At 48.1% G+C, this 21,108-nt stretch overlaps 1 protein-coding gene across 1 annotated transcript in view; it reads left to right on the forward strand.

The window, feature by feature from the left end:
• Positions 1 to 1,656: 1,656 nt before the first annotated feature.
• Positions 1,657 to 21,108, forward strand: part of LOC307191496 (ATP-binding cassette sub-family A member 13-like) — a gene marked incomplete at both ends in the record, with an annotated part of 76,072 nt that continues 56,620 nt past the window's right edge. The window contains 6 exon segments of the mRNA XM_079931625.1: positions 1,657 to 1,697; positions 3,425 to 3,581; positions 8,293 to 8,446; positions 11,460 to 11,599; positions 20,151 to 20,217; positions 20,425 to 20,486. Of these exon segments, the coding sequence (XP_079787751.1) occupies positions 1,657 to 1,697; positions 3,425 to 3,581; positions 8,293 to 8,446; positions 11,460 to 11,599; positions 20,151 to 20,217; positions 20,425 to 20,486 (621 nt within the window).

Consider the following 21,108-nt stretch of genomic DNA (forward strand, 5'->3'; position numbering starts at 1 on the left):
GTCTGGGGTCCTGCTAACTCATTAGTCTGATAACTTTGCCTTCGAAAGAAAATGACTTTGTGTTGACCTGGCCCACTTATGGCGACTCTCTCAACATGGTTTCGGCAACTGCCGTTTTCCTGAAGGGCTCATGGAGAACCCAGGATCAGAATTCACACGAGGAGTGACATTATCTGTGGGTAGTAGGACTGTTATCTTGTCTGAAGCCCTGGGAGGAGGGGGTTAGGGTCTGGTTTAGGAAGGAGGAGAGGGAGGGGAGGGCACTGGGGTTGGGACGGAAGGGCCAGCGGGCACCTCAGTGGGTGGGCACCCCATTATGCTGCCCACCCTGGGCCAGCTTGTGGGCTGGGTGCAGGGCGGGGGGCGAGGGTAGGGCAGGGGTGCACGGTGCTGACCCACAGACTTCTCGGTGGAGTATGGAAAAAAGGAAGGAATTTACTAGCTTAACTCTCTCTCTGTCTCTCTTAAATTTAATACTTTTCAATCAACAAACACATCTAATGTTTATTCATCTTTCTTCAGATTTCCTGTTAATCAAAACTCTGTTTGTGCCGGTAGCCTCCAGTCAGTCCTGGTGGATGTTCCTGGGCTGTGTGTCTTTCACAGTGATCTCCTCTGGTCCCCCTGGAGCACCTGTGGGTCTTATCGCCGCCTCTTCCGCACAGACGGGCAAGCTGAGGCTTGCAGGTGCCACCAGCCGCTGGGGGGTCCCACGGCAGGAGCTGGAGTCGCCCTCCTCCTGGGCCCTGCCTGAGTCCTCCCTGCCTTCCTCCCACCGTGTGGGGCTGCAGCCCTTCCACACGGCCCTCAGAGCCGTCTCCTGCCCTCTGGGCTCATTCCCATCCAGGCCTCCTCATTGCGCGAGCCTGCCGGGACACGGGCAGCAAGGCCCGGCTCCTGCCTGTCACGTGGAAGGTGGCTCTTAGTCTCGATCCCACTTCTTTGCTTCGACAAGCCCTGACGTGCCACGGTCCCCTCCCCCGCTATTTCCAGTTCTCCCCCGTCACTGTTGGTGTTTCTTTTCTGGTCATAATTAGGTTGAGAACAGTGATCGCTTCCAAAGCTTCTCTGCACCTCTGAGTCTAAAATTGTCAGCTGGGCGAAATGGGGACCATCTCTGGGGTGCTGCTCTGAGCACAGCGAGGGTTTCGGCAGATGCTCAGTAAATAAACTCCTGCTAAAAACGCAGATGCTTTGCCTAGGGATCACTTTCACTCTTACAGGGAGTCTGTGATCTCAGTTATTGAATTGTCTGAGTGTGTGTGTGCGCGCATGTGCGCTGGGGTCACAGTGGTGGGGCGCTGCCTGCCCTAGATCCCTGGCGCCTTGAAGTTTTCCAAGCCTGGCATGGACGTGTAGGAAAGGCACCAGCAGCACGGCATCCGTGTGTCTGATAACTGACTGGACCAGCCTAAGCGAAGCCTGAGCTGAAAGATGCCTGTCTGACTTTAAAACAGATTCCCCCGTGATATTTCCAGCCCAACAAAACTGAGTATTACCTCTGTTTTTCTTATTCCCCGCCTGCTTCAGGTGCCTTTCAAACAGGGAAAATGGTCATAGTAAGATTAAAAAAAGATAAAGAGTAAAGTAGAGAAGCACAGAGAAGGTGTGGAAGCAAACACGCTGCAAGGAGCTGCTCTTGCGTGTGGCGTGACTATGGGGTTTCTGCGCGATGGCACTCGGGACCTCCCCGTTGGGTGAAAAGAGGTGTACACAAGTTTTAAGAAAATGTTTGCCTTGGGGCTAAATTCTAAGAGATGCATGGAATGTGATCCTGCTTGGGGACCACGGGTGATGCTGAGATGGTGGCTAAGGCCAGGGTTCCATCGCAGGTGCAGAGGGACCCTCACCAGCCAGTTCTGGTGCCCACACGAGACCAGGAACAATGATCCCAATTTAAGGAAAACTTCCACAGAAGCCCGTTTTACAGAACTGATCAAAGAGGGGCCTCCCAAATCAAAGCAAAGGGTGGATGTGCATACCCCCCCACTCCTGCTTCCTCTTTGAAACCCTCTCTCAACCAAAGGCATCCACCTTCCCTTAGAGACCACGATGGAAACAGTGGAATAAGGAAATCTTTCCCAAGGTACGTCTGTACCACATAAGTCCCCTGTGGAAAAAGGGGTTTTGGTTAATTATGTGTGAAAACAACATCTCTCTCAGAGATTCAAAATGTACGTCAGCATATTAGATTACCTAACCATTTGTGATGGTTAATTTGTATGTCTATATGTGTGGGCCGTGGTACCCAGACATTTGGTCTAATGCCAATCCGAATGTCCCTGTGAAGTTATTTCTTAGATGAGATTCACATTGAAATCAGCAGATTTTGAGCAGATTACTCTCTGTGATGTGGGTGGGCCTTGTCCAATCAGTTGAAGGACTGAGGTGACCCCAGGGCGAGGGAATTCCTCCTTCAGACAGCTGCTGGGGCTAAGCTGCCATGTCAGCTCCGGGCCTCCTGATGCCGGCTGACCCTGCAGAGTTTGGTCTCGCCAAGCCCCACGATTGAGAGAGCCAGTTCCTTAAAAAAATCTCCCAGAATATGCACATCCTGTTGGTTCTCTTTCTCTGGGGAACCCCTATTAATCCCTTCTGCTATTTCTTAATGATTTGGGGGCATTTTATGGCATTATATGAAGGCATCTGACGAGTTCTCCCTGTTGACAAGGCTCCTAATAAGGGAACAGTAACTTCTGTTCACAGAAGGTCTTGCTTGGTCTGAACAATTTTGCAGTAATCACACCCATCAGAGTATAAACACACCAGGAAGTCTGTTTTTTTCCTTTTTTATATTCTGCTTTATAATTTTTCTTATTACAAAGATGGTTAATCCAAAGTCATTGCTAGGCAGAGACGCAGCCCTGGCCCTTTCACGGAGGGAACAGTGAGGCACCAGACACTAGCACAGCTGTCCTCAGCCCCTCCTTTTCACTTGGTTTGCTTTTTCTTTTCAAAAATGATAACGGGCTTGGAAATCTGGTTTTCAATTTTGGAGATGGAGGAGAAAAAAATAGTTCATGCTGATGCCAATGAAAAATGAAAACTGATAATCTGAGAGCAAAGGCTAAGACTTAATGTCAGGAGGGAGAGGGTCTTCTCCTGAGAGCATTGCGGGTGGAGGGCGGATGCTAGTCCTGAGCGGCTCCCAAGCCATCACAGAGGGCAGGCTGCTTACAGAGTCAGGGAATGACGTGCACATTTTAGAAACCTTTCCATTCAAAGTGTTTGAAATGGAACAGAGGTTTGGAATCCATGAAACTGCAGGTGAATCCTCAGCGTTTTGGGAAAACAGGTCCTCAAGGGGCTCGTCATCAGGGGAGCTCTGGGTCTGGGGGCCACACAACTCAGCTGTAGTCACGTCTGACCATCGTGCTTTGACAGAGGTTCTCTCCAGTGCCCCGACGGTGGCTTTGTCTCGAAGGCGCGATGGGGACGTTCTTTGTCTGCTGCTCAAGTTCCCTGAGGATGGAAAGTCTGGGTCTGCAGCGAGGGAGCTGTGCCGCCTGCCCGGGGCCCGAGTGTTTTCCCTGATTGTGCTGATGGGTCGGAACCTGGACCTGCGGAATTTCGTATACAAAGTAAGGGGAAGATGGCTGCGGGCCGGGGTCGGCCAGCGGGGCCCGTGGGGATCAGTCGGGGGCAGCAGGACAGGCGCAGACCCCGCAGCCTCGGGGTGGGGCTCGGAATCGAGGGGTGTCCGGGAGACTTTCCAGGGTCCTTGGAGTCAATGTGCTCAATGGGGAAGGACCAGCGATCAAAGTCCCCACCTGAGCCCAGCACCAGGTTCCCTCCTCTTTGACCAGCACTTGACTGGAGTTTACCTGGGAGGCTGGCTTCCGCTGTGGCCCCCGCCCCAACTCCCCGGTGGCCCCTCTGAGTCAGAGCTGCTCCCCCGCCTTGGCCGTGGCCGCCTCTGCCCCCTGTCATGTCCTGGGGCCCGCGAGCTCTGTCCCAAGAGGGGACGTGCTCACCTTTGCCGGGGCCTGTCCGGGAGAGGGGTGCAGATGGGGGGGGACATGGGGCAGCCCCTCCCTGGGTGAACCAACTGTTCCCTGCCCTCCACATGCCCACACGCACGTGGGTGTGCGGGAAGGGGCTGAAGTTGCCGCGGGGACAGCTGCCCCGAGGGCAGGCCCAGTTATCCTCTGCAGACAGGAGCTGCACCCTGGGCTGCACGCTGGCTCTGCCTCTTCTCGAAGTCCCTCATCTTCCAGCCTCCACTGTTGGAATCATTACCTGTGTCTCCAGACCCTTCACCTTCGAGCTTAGGGGCTGTCTTGCTCCAGGTTTCTCCCCAGGGATGGATTTGCCAACACCTGGGCTCATCAGCGAGGGCTTCAGTGCCCCACATCCGGGAGGACAGTTTGGGGACTCAGGAAAAGGGTAGATCTGCCCTTCCAGCCCAGTGTCCTTCATGGTCTCCCTCTCCTCAATAACTTCAGGAATCCAGTGGGTGATATACACGCTGAGAACAGAGATTAATTTTCAGAATGAGAATTAGTTCTGAAAATTCAGAATTTTCATTTCCAACCCATAAGCAGGAGGATGAACGTTTCCTAAACGTCCCCATGCTCTGCAAGGCCACGTGCCTCACGGTGGGATCCGTGCCTGCGGCTCACACACAGGCCAGTGAGTCCTGCATCCACTCCCATGGCCACTCTTCCGCTTCACCGCGGGCACCCCTGGCGGCCAGGTCTGTTAGGTCCACAGAAGCCACCGGCTTGAGACTGGTGCTTCTCAGGCCCCGATAATGACTTTGACAAAGGGCCGTAAGGATGAGACACTGGGTTGGAGTTGGTCTCCCACACACAATGGAATCGACATCTCCGTTAATAACACCGTCTCCTCCTATCCGTGCGGCTCCAGGGAAGCTGATGGGTACGTGGTGTTGCTCAGAGGTGTCAGCCGTGAAGACACACTCGGGGAGCCACGCCAGCGCTGGGTCCAGCAGGCTGGGCTCACTCCCAGCTTCCCTCGGCTGATAGTGAATCTGTGACGCCTTTCACAAAGCACAATTCCAGGTTAACGTCCAGTGCGTTCCTCTGGCCGTCAGTGCTGGGACTCCATGCAGGTCAGTCCCATCGGTCGGTGCCCCGAGGGCCACTTCTGATGTGCAGCTGCAGTTAGAAAGGCGAGTGGGAAAGCGATAGGAGCCTGCACCCCTGGCTCCTGCCAAGGAGGCTGTTGCCTTAACTGACGACACGGGCACATCATTGTGTGCAGAGAGAGTGAGAGATGGAGCAGGGGTCTCGGTCCTGCAGGTCAAGGGCAGAGCCAGCAGCTGAGGGGCAGGTGCAGAACCCTAAGGGCCCAAGTTTGAAAACCAGGACATTCAGAATGCAGATGAAAGCGGGGGGGAGGGTGGCTGTGAGTCCTGCCCCCTCTGTGGGAAGGGGCAGTGTGTGCTAATTTACCCATTCATCCAACACGTATTTCCTAAGCAACTATAATGGTATTTTTTGGAAATGTTTATTGATTTTTTCGTTATATTATTACTATTTTTTAATAGGTCTTTATTGGAGTATAATTGCTTTACAAAGTTGTTAGTTTCTGCTGTATAACAAAGTGAATCAGCTATACATATGCATATATCCCCATGTCTCCTCCCTCTTGCGTCTCCCTCCCACCCACCCTCCCTATCCCACCCCTCTAGGTGGTCACAAAGCACCGAGCTGATCTCCCTGTGCTATGCGGCTGCTTCCCACAAGCTATCTATTTTACATTTGGTAGTGTATATATGTCCATGCCACTCTCACTTCGTCCCAGCTTTCCCTTCCCCCATCCCGGGGCCTCAAGTCCATTCTCTACGTCTGCGTCTTTATTCCTGCCCTGCAACTAGGTTCATCAGAACCATATATATATTTTTTAGACTCCATATATATGTGGTAGCATACGGTATTTGTCTCTCTCTTTCTGACTTACTTCATTCTGTATAACAGACTCTAGGTCCATCCACCTTACTACAAATAACTCAATTTCGTTTCTTTTTATGGCTGAGTCATATTCCATTGTATATATGTGCCACATCTTCTTTATCCATTCATCTGTCGATGGACATTTGGGTTGGTTCCATGTCCTGGCTATTGTAAATAGTGCTGCAATGAACATTGTGGTGCATGTGTCTTTTTGAATTGTGGTTTTCTCTGGGTATATGCCCAGGAGTGGGATTTCTGGGTCATATGGTAGTCCTGTTTTTAGTTTTTTAAGGAACCTCCATACTGTTCTCCGTAGTGGTTATATCAACTTACACTCCCACCAATGGTGTAAGTGGGCTCCCTTTGGAAATGTTTATTAATTGATTGACATTTTCTCATAACAGAATCTTTTCTTTAATTTTTAATTTTTTAAATTGAAGTATAGTTGATTTATAATATTGTGTTAGTTTCAGGTGTACAGCAAAGTTATTCACTTACACATCCATACATATCTATTTTTTCAGATTCTTTCACCTTACAGGTTATAACAAAATATTGAGTAGAGCTCCCTGTGCTAAGCAACCAGTATTGCCAGAGGCCGTTCTCGCAGCTGTGGCCACATCAATGACCATGACAGGCAAAAATCCCTGCCTGTCCCCAAACAGAGAGGATGCAGTGAATAAGTAAAACACAGAGTGTGTCAGTGGTGACAGCACAGGTGGGTCCCAGCATCCGGAGCCACTGATACTTCTAAAGCACCCAGGGTGCATTCCTGGCCCTAATCTTCCAGCTGGTGATGGTGTGGGAAGCCTTTGAAGCTCTCTGAGCTCAGTTCCTTCATCCACAAAATCAGCACCGGCACACAGCCCGCAGGGGTTCGGAGGACGGGAGGATGTGTGCGCTGTGACACGGGGAAGCCGTAGGTAGATGGAAACTTTCACACATAAGAATCATTTTATTGTGACCCTCTTCAGTAGCCACTCGGGCACCTCAAAGACAGAAAAAAATTGTTTGAAAGTGATTTGACTTTTAACAGCCAGTCATATCTGCTCCTGGCATGTTCTGGCGATACCAGTACGGTTGAGCGTGCTCCCAGAACGGAGCCAGTAGAGAGGGCTTTATACGGCCCAGCAGAGGTGTCTCCCAGGCTCAAGAGAATAAAATCAAGTAACGCTCTTCATTCTCTGCCCCGCTCCAGCGATGCTTGTGAGGCACCACGTCCAGCACTGGTTAGGTGGTGTTGTGTTTCCCTTGGAGACTCTGCTCCCTGCGGAAGCCAGCGGCCCGCTCAGCTCCCTGCTGGACGTCGGGTCCAGCCTCGGCCACCTGCTCCCCGGAGCCGGCCGCGTCCTCGAACACCATCCTGAATTCCTCCGATAACTTGAGATCGCTGCTTTGCTGGATACGCCCGACTTCCCACAGGTGGGCGCTTGGCCTTGGCCCCGGGGAAGGTGCGGATTTGCTGTGTCTGTGTGTTTGCTCCTCTGCCTTCCTTTCTCTTCCACTGTCTAAAGTGCGCATGTGGTGACAAAGCACAGGGACGAGGATACCTCTTAGTGGTTCTGGAGGCAGCAGCCTGATGAGGAGCAAGGCCTGGGGTCCCCTGCAGAACCAGAGGAAGCGGGACGCACAAGCACCCACGTGGAGGTGGCAGTTCAGGTGTTCTCTGTGATGTCAGAAGTCACTGGATGGACTACCCTCACAGAGGAGATTCCAGGGGCCTGTTTAACTGAACTCAGAGAGTACCTCGCTTTCAGAAACCTTAATACCTTTATTTGCACACAAGTAATTGGCTTGCAGATTACAGATCATTTGCTGCGAATACAAACTCGAAGTTGAATGAGGTCAGTAGCCAGATGTTCGTTGTGCCTGGACTCTCTCTGCCTGGAATGGAGTTGGTGGGGAAGGGGGTTGTGTGTGGGGCCTGTGAAGGGCGAGGCGCAGGGTGAGGGGCGGATGGTGCATCCTCGGACCTGCCTCGGACGCGGGACACGGGGTGTTCATTCAGCTGAGGGGTGAGTTGAGAGCCCTCGGGTATCTGGGAAATTTAGCTGTAGATAGTCATACTATTAATTAGTCTGAGTTAGTGGTACTTTATGGATTAATGATTTATCACTGGACAGACAGCAGAGATTTGCCAGTGTGTGTGTGTGAGTGTGAGACATTTGTCTCTTCAACCGTATAGACCAGAAAAATCACTGCTGTGATTTGCATAGCATTTCAAGGACAGAAGGACTGTCGCTGAGATTTCATACTTTCGACTTGGTGACAATCTTATATAATCAGTTGGAGGAGGGACCGAAGTTTCAGGAGCCTGTGAGGGAGCCCCTCTAAGTCACCGTTTGCCTGTGGTTTATTTTTCTTATGTTCTCAGGCATCAGCCTTTGGTCCTTTCCAGTCTGTGATGAAGGTGGCTTGCAAGAACCAAGCCTCTTTCTTTAGGAACTCTGACATCTTTCTTCACTTGCCTAGAGTTAATGAATTCTTAGGAGACGACAAGGAAAAATTCAACATTCCTGAAGATTCAAGTAAGAAAATGGTAATCCATATTTGTTTAGATTAATTTGCATTTTGATAATTAGCCCTGCTTTGTACAAGATATTCTGTCTGTGTGGAAAGTGGGTACATATGAGCAAAGAATTTCCTACCTGCACCCTCTAACCTGTATCCTTCGTTTTCTGTAAGGTCAGCAAATGCTGGTGTCGCAGTTGGATTTGAAAGACCCCTGCACCCTTGAGCACGGGCTAATTCTCTCACCTGTGACGCCGAGGAACTGGGTCTTAAATTCCAGTGCACCTGAAGCCCCAGCCTTTTTGGGACCCCTGGGTAGCCAATAACAGTGAGAGGTCCGGGCCCGGAGACCAGGGGCAGCATTTTGGTTCTTGCAGAATGGCTGTCTCACAGCCAGGAGAGCCATACGTGGTCCCCCACAGATTTGCCTTCTATATAATGCTCCCTAGCAAATAACAGCAGACTTAAAGGTGATGCCCTGGCCCCACTGTAAGTTGGTGCATTTTGATTAGGAAGAGAGACAAGACGCACAGCTAAGGGTTTGGGTTTAGACTGCTCAGCCCCACCAACAAGTTGTGTGTCTTCAGTCCTGTGACATCACGTCCCTGAATCATGTTCATCTCATGTATGACATGGAAACGTAGTACCTGCCTTGTAAGGTTGTTGTGAGGAGTGATGGGGGTGATATCTACCGACTGTTGAGGACGGTGGTACGGTTGTGTCCTAGTGTATTAATCACTCTTCTGTGCTGTACGGCAAGTCAGTGGTTTAGGACACACACTTATCATCTCATGGTCTCTGTAGGTCACAGTCTGAGCACTGATTAGCTGGGTCCTCTCTCGGGATTGCATGAGGCTGAAGTGAAGGTGATGGCCAGGGCTGGGGTCTCATTGGAGGTAGTTGTTGGTAGAATTCAGTTCCTTGCAGCTGCAGAACCCCAGGAGGCTGTGTCTTCAAGGACAGCAGAGTATCTCTTTGATTCTGAGGCTTCTGATCTCTTAAAGGGTTTAGCTGATGGCTCAACCAGGATAACCTCCGCTTCGATCAACTCCAAGTCGGAATCCCTGCGCTGTGGCCGTGTAGCCTAACCAGGGGTGTGGCGTCCATCATATCTACAGGTTCTAGCTGCAGAACAAGGCTACGAGGCTGTCTTAGACTTCTGCCTGCTATACCCAAGACACCTCTTTATATACCTGTGCCTGGGATGGACAGACGTGTTGGTGGGACCAGGGAGAAGGAGAGAGGGGAATTATGTAGAGATGGGGCTGCAGGGTGTCCTCAGAGCTGCCCTAGAGACAGTGTGTTGGTGTGTTCATCAGCTGATGGATAATTTGGAGAGCTGTCGAACAAAATATAATGTGGCAGTACAGATACACATTAAGGCTATTCATATGGAATAATTTTGTTGTCTTCTTTCCTAATCCTTAGTTCCTCTTTTCTTCTTGCATATGGGTTTTTTGAGGATTATTAATTTGTTCATCAAATCCAATCATCCAGGTATCCATCCATCCTGCATCCATCCATCCATCCACCTATTCATCCCTCTATCTCTCCATCCATTGCTCCATCCATCCATCCATCATCTGTCAATTAATCCACCCATCCACCCATCCATCCATCCTGCATCCATCCATCCACCCACCTATTCATCCCTCTATCTTTCCATCCATTGCTGCATCCATCCATCCATCATCTGTCAATTAATCCACCCATCCACCCATCTATCCATCCACCCACCTATCCATCCTTCTATCTTTCCATCCATTGCTCCATCCATCCATCTGGTTGTTCAGCTAACACTGAGGGCCAGTTTTTCTTTGTCCTTTCATACATTTATTTCAAATGATGGTCACACGAACCATAGACAATATTAGTACCCTCATTGTTCAGGTGACACGAGAGAAGCTCAGAGAAGGTTAAGTGACTTGACCAAGTTCACAAGTGGCAGATATTGGGATTCCTGGTTTCAGATTTCTTGTTCTGTTCATATGTATGATTATGTCTTTTCCAAAGTAAAAATTGCTACCATTTATATTAAGCTTATAATTTAAAGGGTAAGTTGTTAAAATATCAGTAAGAACAACCTCTATAATTAATGCTATAAGAAGTCATTATGTAGTCATGCTCTTAATTTATATTTTACGGAATTATTTCTATCAATTTTATTGTATTTGTTGAATAAAAAGAATTTGTTTTTCTTTTCAAATGGGGAATTTAGGAAAATGAAACTGATAGTGAAAATTACCGCAACAGTAATTTTCCTACCTTGCGTGTTATGGATTGTGATATCAAAGCTAAGATAATATTTTCATTTTAAATGTTCTGTTCAGGAGTAAAAGAACTGGTTATACTGAAGTATTTGTCGCTAACTGGCTTAAAACCTTTCTTACTTGATTAGTAATCGTAGTGGTGGTGAAGGCTCCACCTTCATTAGTACCTGTTGGTTTGGTTGAATAAACCTTCCAATGAAACCAACCAGCACCACAGCAGTATGAGTGCCAACATGAGGAATTGATGTTTGGTTGAAAACAAGGTGATTTAATGTAACAAAAGCAGTCAGTGCAATAGTTCTGTATAGGTGCAGCAAAGGAAATTCTGTAGCAATTTATAAAGCTAATTTCTTAAGAAAAACCTAATTCTAGTCTCAATACAGTGACTGTTGAAAAGAAGATTTTTAGATTAAAACCAGATGCATTCCTTTTGCATTACTGTTTTAATTTTTAGGTGTCTTTGTCATTATTTAGTACTCTTACCAATGACTTGGTTTAAAAATGTGAAGGTCATACTTTCCTCTCTTTCAAATTATTGAAGGGGACATGGTGTCTCAGAGTTTTGAGACAAGAGCTGCTAAAGACAAGGACAAGAAAAATTATTTCTGAACTTACTGCCCCAAATCAGAATTGAGTCATGAAAAAAATATATAAGCCACTCATCAGAAAGTGAGGCGTCATGGCTCTGTACGTGAATGTCCTTGTTATCCTGGACATCCCCAATCATGAGCAACACTTTTTTTTTTTTTAATTGTGACAGCACCCTTTTGCTTGAAGCTTTATCAGGGAATACTACAGTCTCCAAATGGTGCTTTGGTGTGGTCCTTCCTAAAACCTGTATTACATGGAAGAATACTGTACACACCAAACACTCCAGAGATTAATAAGGTCATTAGAAAGGTGAGTTTGAATGAATGAGGATGTTATAGACCATACAAGCAGTACAGTGGGAAGCAGTCTGTTAAAATATTTAACGTGATTGTTGTATAGCTTGGATTACACACAGTTTTCTTATGCTGATTACAATTTATTTTCCCCTGGGTATTTTTTTCCTGTTCGTGTCATTGTTGAACTCGGACATGCCGCGTCGCTTCTCTCAGAGGACATTTTGGGGGCAGGAGGTATTATTTGGAGTAAGTAATGCAGGGAGGACACTTAGACAAAGGAGGCCGGTTCAGGTGGTCCCAGGAAGATGTGGAGAACAGATGCGCATCTGTTTTGCTTGGTGCATCTGGTGGTGAAGGAGGAGTCTGACCCAGTGTTCGTGGTCTGGGTCTGGTAGTGACATTTCCCAAGGCGGCGGCGAGGCTTTGCCGGCCTCATCTGTGGCAAGTGAGCCCAGGTGAAGAAGCCAAAGAGCTTCCCTGGAGGCGTCTGGACATCGCACAGCTCTGCATGTTTTCCCTTCCTTATGTTTCTTACCTTCTCAAACCCGTCAGCTTCAGGATTTATCATCGTTCATATTTGCACTTTCTTTTGACATGGTGGTGCTGTGTCTTCCCAGGGTCTTCTCTCCTTGTCTGACGGTGGCTTATGAGCCTGCAGGCACCTTTGAGGGACTTCCAGAGGCCATGGGGTCTGTCAAAACCAGAGGAGGAGACATCAAGCCCTATTAATGCTAAACTTCCGAGCTTCAAATAGTACTAACAACTTAAAAGCTAAAAAGTTGGCGATGGGGTGTGGTCATCCGAGCAGTTGGGTTATTTTTGTCAAAGTAGATTTTACAGGTTCACGTTTCCTGCCCTTGTGGTTGCCACGTGGCCTCTTGCTTCCTGCCTGGGACTTAGCTCAGGGGCTGTATTTGCCTCAGTTTATTCTGAATGTGCTTAATAACTTCTGCTTTATCTTGGGACTGTCCATTTGGACTGGGCTGTCACAGTGAAATGACATTAATCTAGACGTACGTCAGGAGCTCATCCTTCCAGGGCTGGGCTTCCGAGGGGCCTGGAGCCAAAGCCAGTGTCGTTCCGATGATCTCCCTGCGTTAAGCTTGCGAGGGCTGTGGGAAGTTCAGAAATTTCGCAGAAAATGGCTCTGTAGCACGGCTTTATTTTAAATTCAAATTAAAAAATGGACCATGACTTTATTATTATTATATTATGTATTATTACACAAAGACATTATTGATGATATATAAAATGTACTGTAGGATTATATACCGTGCTATATTCTGTGACACAACAGTTAGTATGACAGTCTTGCTTTTGAGGAGCTCACCCTGCGGTGGGGAAAGAGAAGACAAACATCTGAAGAAATAATTCAGAACTAACGTGATCTGAGATTCGCTCAGTGTGGCACAGGGCACAGGAGGTGAGCTTCCAGTCCCCCTGGAAAGGAGGGTTTAGAAAAGCCTTCCGAGGGAGGGCATGTGCAGGCCTCCATGGGGGCGGGAGGAGGGGGCTTGGCCACGACAGGGATGTGGCAGCGAGTGTGCCCCGTGCGTTCTGAGAATGACGGAAGTTTTGGAAGAACGAGCAGACATTTCCCCGGCTCTTGCTTGGTCCCCCGTACACGTCATAGGCAGTGCTGTGCGCTGGTGCCTTTTGCACGCATTCGCTGTGGCTGACGACTTTGCATGAGGGTGTCCTGGTTTGTACGTATGAAGCTAAACTTCATGGCGCTGGAGCCAAGCTGAATGATTCTATTTAACTTTGGGGAAACCGGTTCTGCTCATTGGACTCCCGGTCCAACGTTCCACGTGGCTGGGAGAGCCTGGAAGCTCTGCCAGCTTACGGTGTGTGAAGCACATCACCTGTCAGGGTGGAAGGGCCTGTGTTGCATGTCGTCTACTACTTGGTCTTACTCTCTCCATCACTTCCCATTAGGTGGAACCACGTGAAGTTGCCATTTTTTCGTGGGAAAAAACATGTATAAAGTTGGTCATCTCCTCTGGTTGGACCTGTAACTCTGAGGGTAAAGCACCGAGCAGCACGGTGTCGTGAAGAGAAACACGTGTGCACGGGGTTAGGCCGGGGGGGCCCCCGCACCTGTGACTTGTCCCTTGTCACCGTCCCTCTCAATAAGCCTTTTCCTCCCAGTAACACGCAGGCCGGAGGGAGAGCCCCGGTTTCTGGGAGCCACGAGCGTAGTCCGAACCTTCTCCTCCGCCAGCGCTGTTTCCGGAAAGGCGTTGCCCGCAGGGCGGTGGGGAGTGAAGGTCACGTCTGGAAGCAGGAGCGGTCCGGAGAGCAGCGAGCAGCGGCTCTCAGGGCCGGGGTCGGGGGTGGCAGCTTTGACCGTAGAGCGCCTGCCACAGCGGCCGCCGACGCTCCTGTCCCCGCCCACAGCCGGGGTTCGCTGCCGGCATCTGGGGTGGAGCCCGGGGAGGCCGGCGGTTGCCCCACGGGCGCGGGGCGCGGGGCGCGGGCCGGGCCCTCAGCGGGGAAGGTCGGCGTGCTGAGGCTGAGGGACGCCGGAACGCAAGGGCTTGTCTGGCTGGATGGGGCCCCGGGGAGCAGACGGACAGAGCAGGGGCGCGGGCCGGGGGGTGCTGGGCTGGCGCGCGCCGGCTGCGCCCTCCCGGGGGCCGTGCTGCGCCGGGGCTGGGGGCCGGTGGGCGGCCTAGGGCAGAGGGGCCTCGGCCTCACTCTGGTGTGTGTCTGGAGGAGGGGCGGCCGCTGGTCCCGAGCCCACGGGTGGCCCAAGCGCAGGGCTCAGGCGGGAGGGGGAGACGGGGGGCGTGGGATAGGCCTCCCCTGAGGACCTGCTGTGGCTGGGCAAGGCCGGGCAGGCGGCTGCATGGGAGGCCAGGCCTCCCAGGGGCCGCTCCCGCGGGTGAGGCCGGCGGCCCCCTCGGCGGCCAGACAGGGGCCCTGTCTGTCTGGCACATGCATGAAATGAAAAATACGCAGCTTACAAAAAAGACTGGTCTAGATATAGACTGGCCTCCAGGACTTACTGTTAACTGTATTTCAGGGCGGTGGGGAGGAGCGTGGGGTGTCCCAGTGACGAAAAGCGGGTCACACACGTGGGCACCTGTGCTCCTAAGTGTACAGACGGCTTCAGGACTACGTCCAGGGAGCTGCTGGCAGCACTTCCTCTGCGTTTGGAGCGTGGTTCCTGGGGCGCTGAGTGGAAAGGGGGTCGCGCTTTTCACGAAGCCCTTTGAACACTCGGAATCGGCTAGAAGCAGCAAGATATGCACGTCTGACAGCGTCCCGGGAAGTCTTTCCATCTTGCTGTCTTGTGTGGCGGTGGATTGGCGTGTCAGCGGGGAGGAGGCAGAGCGCCGCGTGTGTGCTTTGTCGTCCTGAAGATGCGGCCAGGCCGCTCCACCGAGATGTCCAGTCCAGCCGGCCCTCTGTTCTGGGGAAAGTCAGGCCCAGGTTCCTTTGTTTCTGGGGCCCCAGGGCGACCTTCCTCTCTTCTCCCAATCCTGCCGAGATGCGGAGGGAGGACCTCTTTAGAGAGAAATGGGCTGTGGGGAAGGGGCTCTTCCCTCCCGGGTTCTGCCCTTCCTGATTCTGACCAGGTCAGAAAAAAATCCTTTCTTTTATTTAAATCTTCAGATTCCTCTGTCTCATTCCCCTAGCAATAAGCAAATGGTCTGAATGCTGAGGAGGGTGATATAAATAAGAAAATGATGAATACAACAGAAAAAATAAACCCATAGCTAAGATCTTATGCTCTGACCCAGTCACCTTCTACTTTCTTTTTTTTTTTTTTAAACAAAAATGAGCTGTAAGGAAAAGAGGCTTAGGGCATTTTCTAAAATCAGCAGTTATTAGGTGGTATGTAGGTGAAAACAGAGCCCAAGTAGTTTCTCCCAGTGATATAAAAGTGAAGACAAGACTTGAGGTTGTGGCATCTCTGAGATTTGTGCCCCAGTTCTGGGCGGGGCTCTGAGCTCCGTGCCGCGTTGTCTCCCTATAATCTTCTGAAGGTTTTGCTCAAGTTCTTGATTCTGTAAATTTTTGTATTTCACCAGTTTGGGGAAGTTTTCAGCTGTTACTTATTCTAATAGCCTTTCAGCCCTACTCTGTTTCTCCTGTCTTTCTGGGACTCAAAAGATATGAACGTGGACTCCTAGTATTGTCCTGCAGGTCCCTGAAGCTCTGGTTACTTTGTCGTCTGTTTTCCTCTTGCTCAGATTGGGTGAAGTGTACTGACCTGTCCTCAAGTTCACTGGTTCTGTCCTCTGTCATTTCTACTTGAGACCATCCAGCAAGTTTAAAACACTTTCTGTTATGGCATTTTTCAGTTCTGTATTACCCCGTGCTTAGCTGTCTTTTTAATAACTTGTATTTCTTTGTTGAACTTTTCTGCTACTTAATTTGTTTCAAGACAGTTTTTAATTGCTTGTTGAAGTATTTCTATGATGACGGCTTTAAAATACTTGCCAGATCATTCCAACATCAGATTTATCTCAATATTGACATTGGTTGATTCTTGTGAGTTCTCTGGTTCTTTGTATGGTGGGTGATGTTCAGTTGTATTGTGGGCATGTTGGCTGTAAGAAAACCTTTCATTTTTTGCAGACAGTCTCCTGTTCAGGTTTAACACACAGGTCTCAGCGTCCTTTGCGGGCTGTGGTTCCCAGGACAGTTTAATCATCACAGGCTTTGTGCTGTTATTTTGATCTGCTTGGTTCCTCTGGTGCCGCTGAAGCTTCCACGGGTTCCCGGTGCTGCTGCCTGAGGGGCAGAGGGGTTTCTCCAGGAAGTTTGTGCCTCTCAATCCCCTTCACCTGTTTCACTGGAGACTCCCAGTTTGTTCTCTGAATCTATGAGTCTGTTTCAGTTGTGTTACGGTGGTTCATTTGTTTAATTTTTTAGATTCCACATATAAGCGATACCATATGGTATTTGTCTTTCTCTGTCTGACTTATTTCACTTAGTATGACAATCTCTAGGTCCATCCATGTTGCTGCAAATGGCAAGATTTCATTCCTTTTTATGGCTGAGTAATATTCCACTGTATATATGTACCACATCTTCTTTATCCATTCATCTGTCGATGGACACTTAGGTTGCTTCCATGTCCTGGCTATTGTAAATAGAGCTGCAATGAACATTGGGGTGCATGTGTCTTTTCAAAGCAGTGTTTAAGTAACTTGCCTAAGACCACCAAGCGAATAACCCGGGATGGGGAGGCCTTGTTCACCACTTCATTTTTAAGTGCTCTCGGTGTGATGTTTCAGAGGCTCAGTGCAGTGCATATATTCATGTTGTCTACTGTTCAGTTCTTACAAAATTCTGCCTTATTTCTAGTCATATTTACTTTGTATCTTTTAATGATGTGTTACTGTGTGTAGAAATATTAGTCACTGTAAGTTCTGAATTTATTTCAGAATAAAATGATTGTTATTCCATTTATCCTTTTTGCAATGAATTTAATTTTTTTACTGTTAACATTTCTAGTTTTTATGTTTTTGCTTGATTTTTGAGATCTTTTGTTTTTGATTCAGTATAGAACTACAGTTGGCTTTGATAGTTTTGTCTCTGCCATATAACATAATCTTAATTAATAAAAGCGTTTTATTTTGTTCATAGCTATAATTTTAGCACCTACACTTATGCCTGGCTGAAAGACCTTTGGTAAATATTTATTGAGTAACTTGACGGGATGGGTCTGAAAATCTTAGCCTTTGAATTACGATATTTTAACCTACTTGAAGTTCTTTTCATAACTCTGATAAGTTTAGAGCTATTTTGTCATCCTCCTCTATAGTTTTGAAATTTATACCTGTCCTGGTGATTACCGTTTTTCCTCTCTTTTGCCAGAAGAATTTGTTCTGTAGGGTCTCTTTTCCTCCTTTGTTTTCTGTCTACTGTTTTTTAATGTCATGTCTGTCCTCTTCCCAGTTATCAATGCCCAGACTCACTTCTTTCTTACGTGAGAACCTTTGCTGTCACTCCATCCTCTCCTCCCGCACCATGGCTATCTTGTATTGATAGAGTCTGAAACCAGTCGGACACATTAACAATCATCAGAGTGAGCAGCTGGTGTTTATAATTTTACTGTAACTTTTCTATTATAATTTTTTCTTTCAATAATTATTATTGGCATTTGGATTCAATTCAGAACCTTGCTCACCATTATTTAAAATTAATTCTGTTTGAGTGGTTTCGTGGCTCATCATCATTTCAGTGTTCTCATATTGATTTAACTGTTTACTCAGGTGTGTTCAGGTAACTTTTTCAGGAGCATTCATAGGTAGCATCATTTCTTTGTCCTTGGATATCTGAGGTCCTCACCTTTGCACCATAGCTCAGCTGGACATAAGAATTCCTGGCTTATGTTATTTCTCCCTGAAAACTCAGTAGATTCTGCTGCATTGTCTACTGACCTTTAATTTTGCAGAGAAACTCTCTGAAACGACATTATTGTTTTTCCTTCTTCACAGGCTTCTTGTGTTCTCCCTGAGGCTGATATATTTATTCTTTTAATTAGAATTCCAGTTGTTACAAGGTATGCTAGCACTAGTCTCTTGTTAATATTTTTTGCTGTGTAAGAAATGCTTATAGCACCGTTATTCACAGTAGCCAAGATATGGAAGCAACCTAAGCGTCCATCAACAGATGAATAGGTAAAGAAGATGTGGTGTGTTTACATATACATACATACACACATATATCGATATAGATATAGATACAGATATAGAGATGTAGTACAATGGAATATTACTCAGCCATAAAAAAGAACAAAATTTTGCCATTTGCAACAAGGTGGATAGACTTGGAGGGCATTATGCTAAGTGAAATAATTCAGACAGAGAAAGACAAATACTGTATGATATCACTTAAATGTGGAATCTAAAAAAATGAAACCAGTGAATATAACAAAAAAGCAGACTCACAGATATAGAGAGCAAACTAGTGGTTACCAGTGGGGAGGGGAAGTGGGCAGGATGGGGTAGGGGATTAAGAGGTACAAACTCTTACGTATAAAATAAGCCACAAAAATATATTGTACAACACAGGGAATACAGCCAATATTTTACAATATCTATAAATGGAGTATAGACTTTAAAAACTGTGAATCACTATATTGTATACCTGTAACTTATATATATATATATATATATATATATATATATATATATATAGTGCAGCAACTGAACTTAAAAAAAAAGAAAAAAAGGGAAATGGTCTTCAGATTTGCACACTCAGCAGCAGTGGGTTTTCTCCCTCCTGTGATAACTGACCCTGTTCTTGGCCCCTTCTGTGCTCTGAGTCTGAATCTTGGCTTAGATCTCTTGTATCTGTCCCGGACTGTCTCTGATTTGTCCTTCTTTGTCTCGCGGCCCTCCTCTGAGGGCTGGGGCGGGGTCTCCACTGCCCCGTATGTCCCCCTTGTTTTGATTCCCAGCCTGTGTTCAGTCTCTGGGTCTCACCGCCTCACGTGGGCTGTTTCTTCCTCGTCACCACCTCCTCTGTGCTCCTGGATGTTTCTTGAAAACACAAAGTAGATACTTTCTACATTTTCTCCTGTCTTTCATTAGGTTTATTTTGACCAGAAAGGGTCTTTTCATGTGCCTCTGCTGTTTCCCTGCTTGCTCATCCTTAGCAACAGAGGATCTCACTTTTGTGGGTGGGCGAGTAACACAGACGTCGAGTAGTCCACAGCTCAGGCTCATGTGAAGGCGGAAGGGCGGCGTTTGGACAGGCTGCGGCTTTCCTTTGCCGGTCAGACCCCTGGCAGCTGAGTGGGGGAGGGGCAGCAGCCGAGGCAGCCGTGCCCACGAGGGGCTCCGTCCTGTCCTGGGCTCATCTTGGGAACTATAGCAGCAGGAGCCTCTCTTCTCTTTCTAGACCCTGAGCTGGTGTGACCTGTGCCATTGTGACCCCAGGGGGGTGTGGCTGGACTCCAGACCCGCCTTAATCTTATCTCTTTGCATATAGACTGTTTTCAGTATAAAAACATAGTAACGTTGCCGTAGACATCTTCATGGGTATAGCTTTGTATTTCACTTAAAAGATTTCCTCAGGATGGCGTCCTTTTATTTTGAGAGAAAAAGGCAGGGGTGTTTTTTTGTAGGTCAGTGACCATAAATAATTTTTATGATACCAAATTATTTTACAAAAATCTTATGCTCATTTGCTCTGCCAGCAGCCATAAATAAATAACTGCGGTTTCGTTTTATCCTAAATAGAGTTGGGCATCATAAAACAAATCGTAGATGCTAGTTGAGAATGTATTGTTGAGACGGAAGTGTGAGCAGATGTCTTGTTTAGTCAGTGTATACTGGGGACGTCTGTTGCCCGTTAGAGTGACCTATACACTGGGGACACCACGGTGACCACGTGGACAGCACCTGACGGAAAGAGTCTGGGGGGAGGGCCTTGGGACGGTCACCGTATCCGGGTAGGTGGCCTTGGAAGATCTCCGCTCTGATTGCTGAGCCGCACACAACGCTGGTCTCCTTGTTGTAGCAGCCACAGCGCTGAAGAACCTTCCTAATGCAACAGGGCTGAGCTAGAGACGTACCCAAATCTGCTTTATCTTGCAGGAAAATCATACTTTTGATTTTGTGGACAAGCTGAAGACTTTATCTGAAACACTGCTGAACTTGTCCAGTGTTTTTTTTTTTTTTTTTTTGGCAGTACGTGGGCCTCTCACTGTTGTGGCCTCTCCCTTTGTGGAGCACAGGCTCCGGACGCGCAGGCTCAGTGGCCATGGCTCACAGGCCTAGTCACTCTGCGGCATGTGGGATCTTCCCAGACCAGGGCATGAACCCGTGTCCCCTGCATCGGCAGGCGGACTCTCAACCACTGCGCCACCAGGGAAGCCCATGTCCAGTGTTTTTCAGAGCAGCAGAAATGGTCAGATGCTCCACCAACTGCAGGTGAGGGAGGGGTGACCCCTTTGCCACCGAGGGCTGGGGGAACCCATGCTCAGGTGCATCTGCAAAACCAGAGTGGTCCTTCAGAGGACTCTGCAGAGCCACCTGGGGCGTGGCTTGCCCAGCTGACTGGTAATGTTGACGTAAAATGGGATGTGTGTGAAAACTTTTTGTAAGTGTTCAGTTGTTTTGCCCATGCAAGATGTTACTATTGTGGGAATGATCAATAATTCATTAGTAGTTATTTGTGCTTTAAATTCCATGTTAAATTAAAGCTTTTTGGGGTGGTTTTTTTTGGGTGCTTTTCAACTGTGGGTCTATTAAAACAATTATCATTCCCCAGTATTCTGTACTGACAATGTAATATATTCCAAAATACGTGGGCTGTAGTTTCAAATGGCCTGACTTCTTCTCAGCAGGACAGTCATTAGTTACAAAACTTTCATCAAGGTAGATCACATGAGAACCTTTTGGGGCATCTGTGTAACTCTGGCTTAACCTGCGTCTGATAGCATGAGAAAATACAACTACATTTTTATTCTTGTTTGGCCTATTTTTAATCCACTGACCAAGTAGTTCAAGGTGGTTCCGAGCAGGGACTCAGAGCCAGATGGTCTGGGTTTGA

The sequence above is a fragment of the Stenella coeruleoalba genome (assembly GCF_951394435.1).
Source record: "Stenella coeruleoalba genome assembly, chromosome: 9".
NCBI lineage: Eukaryota > Metazoa > Chordata > Mammalia > Artiodactyla > Delphinidae > Stenella > Stenella coeruleoalba.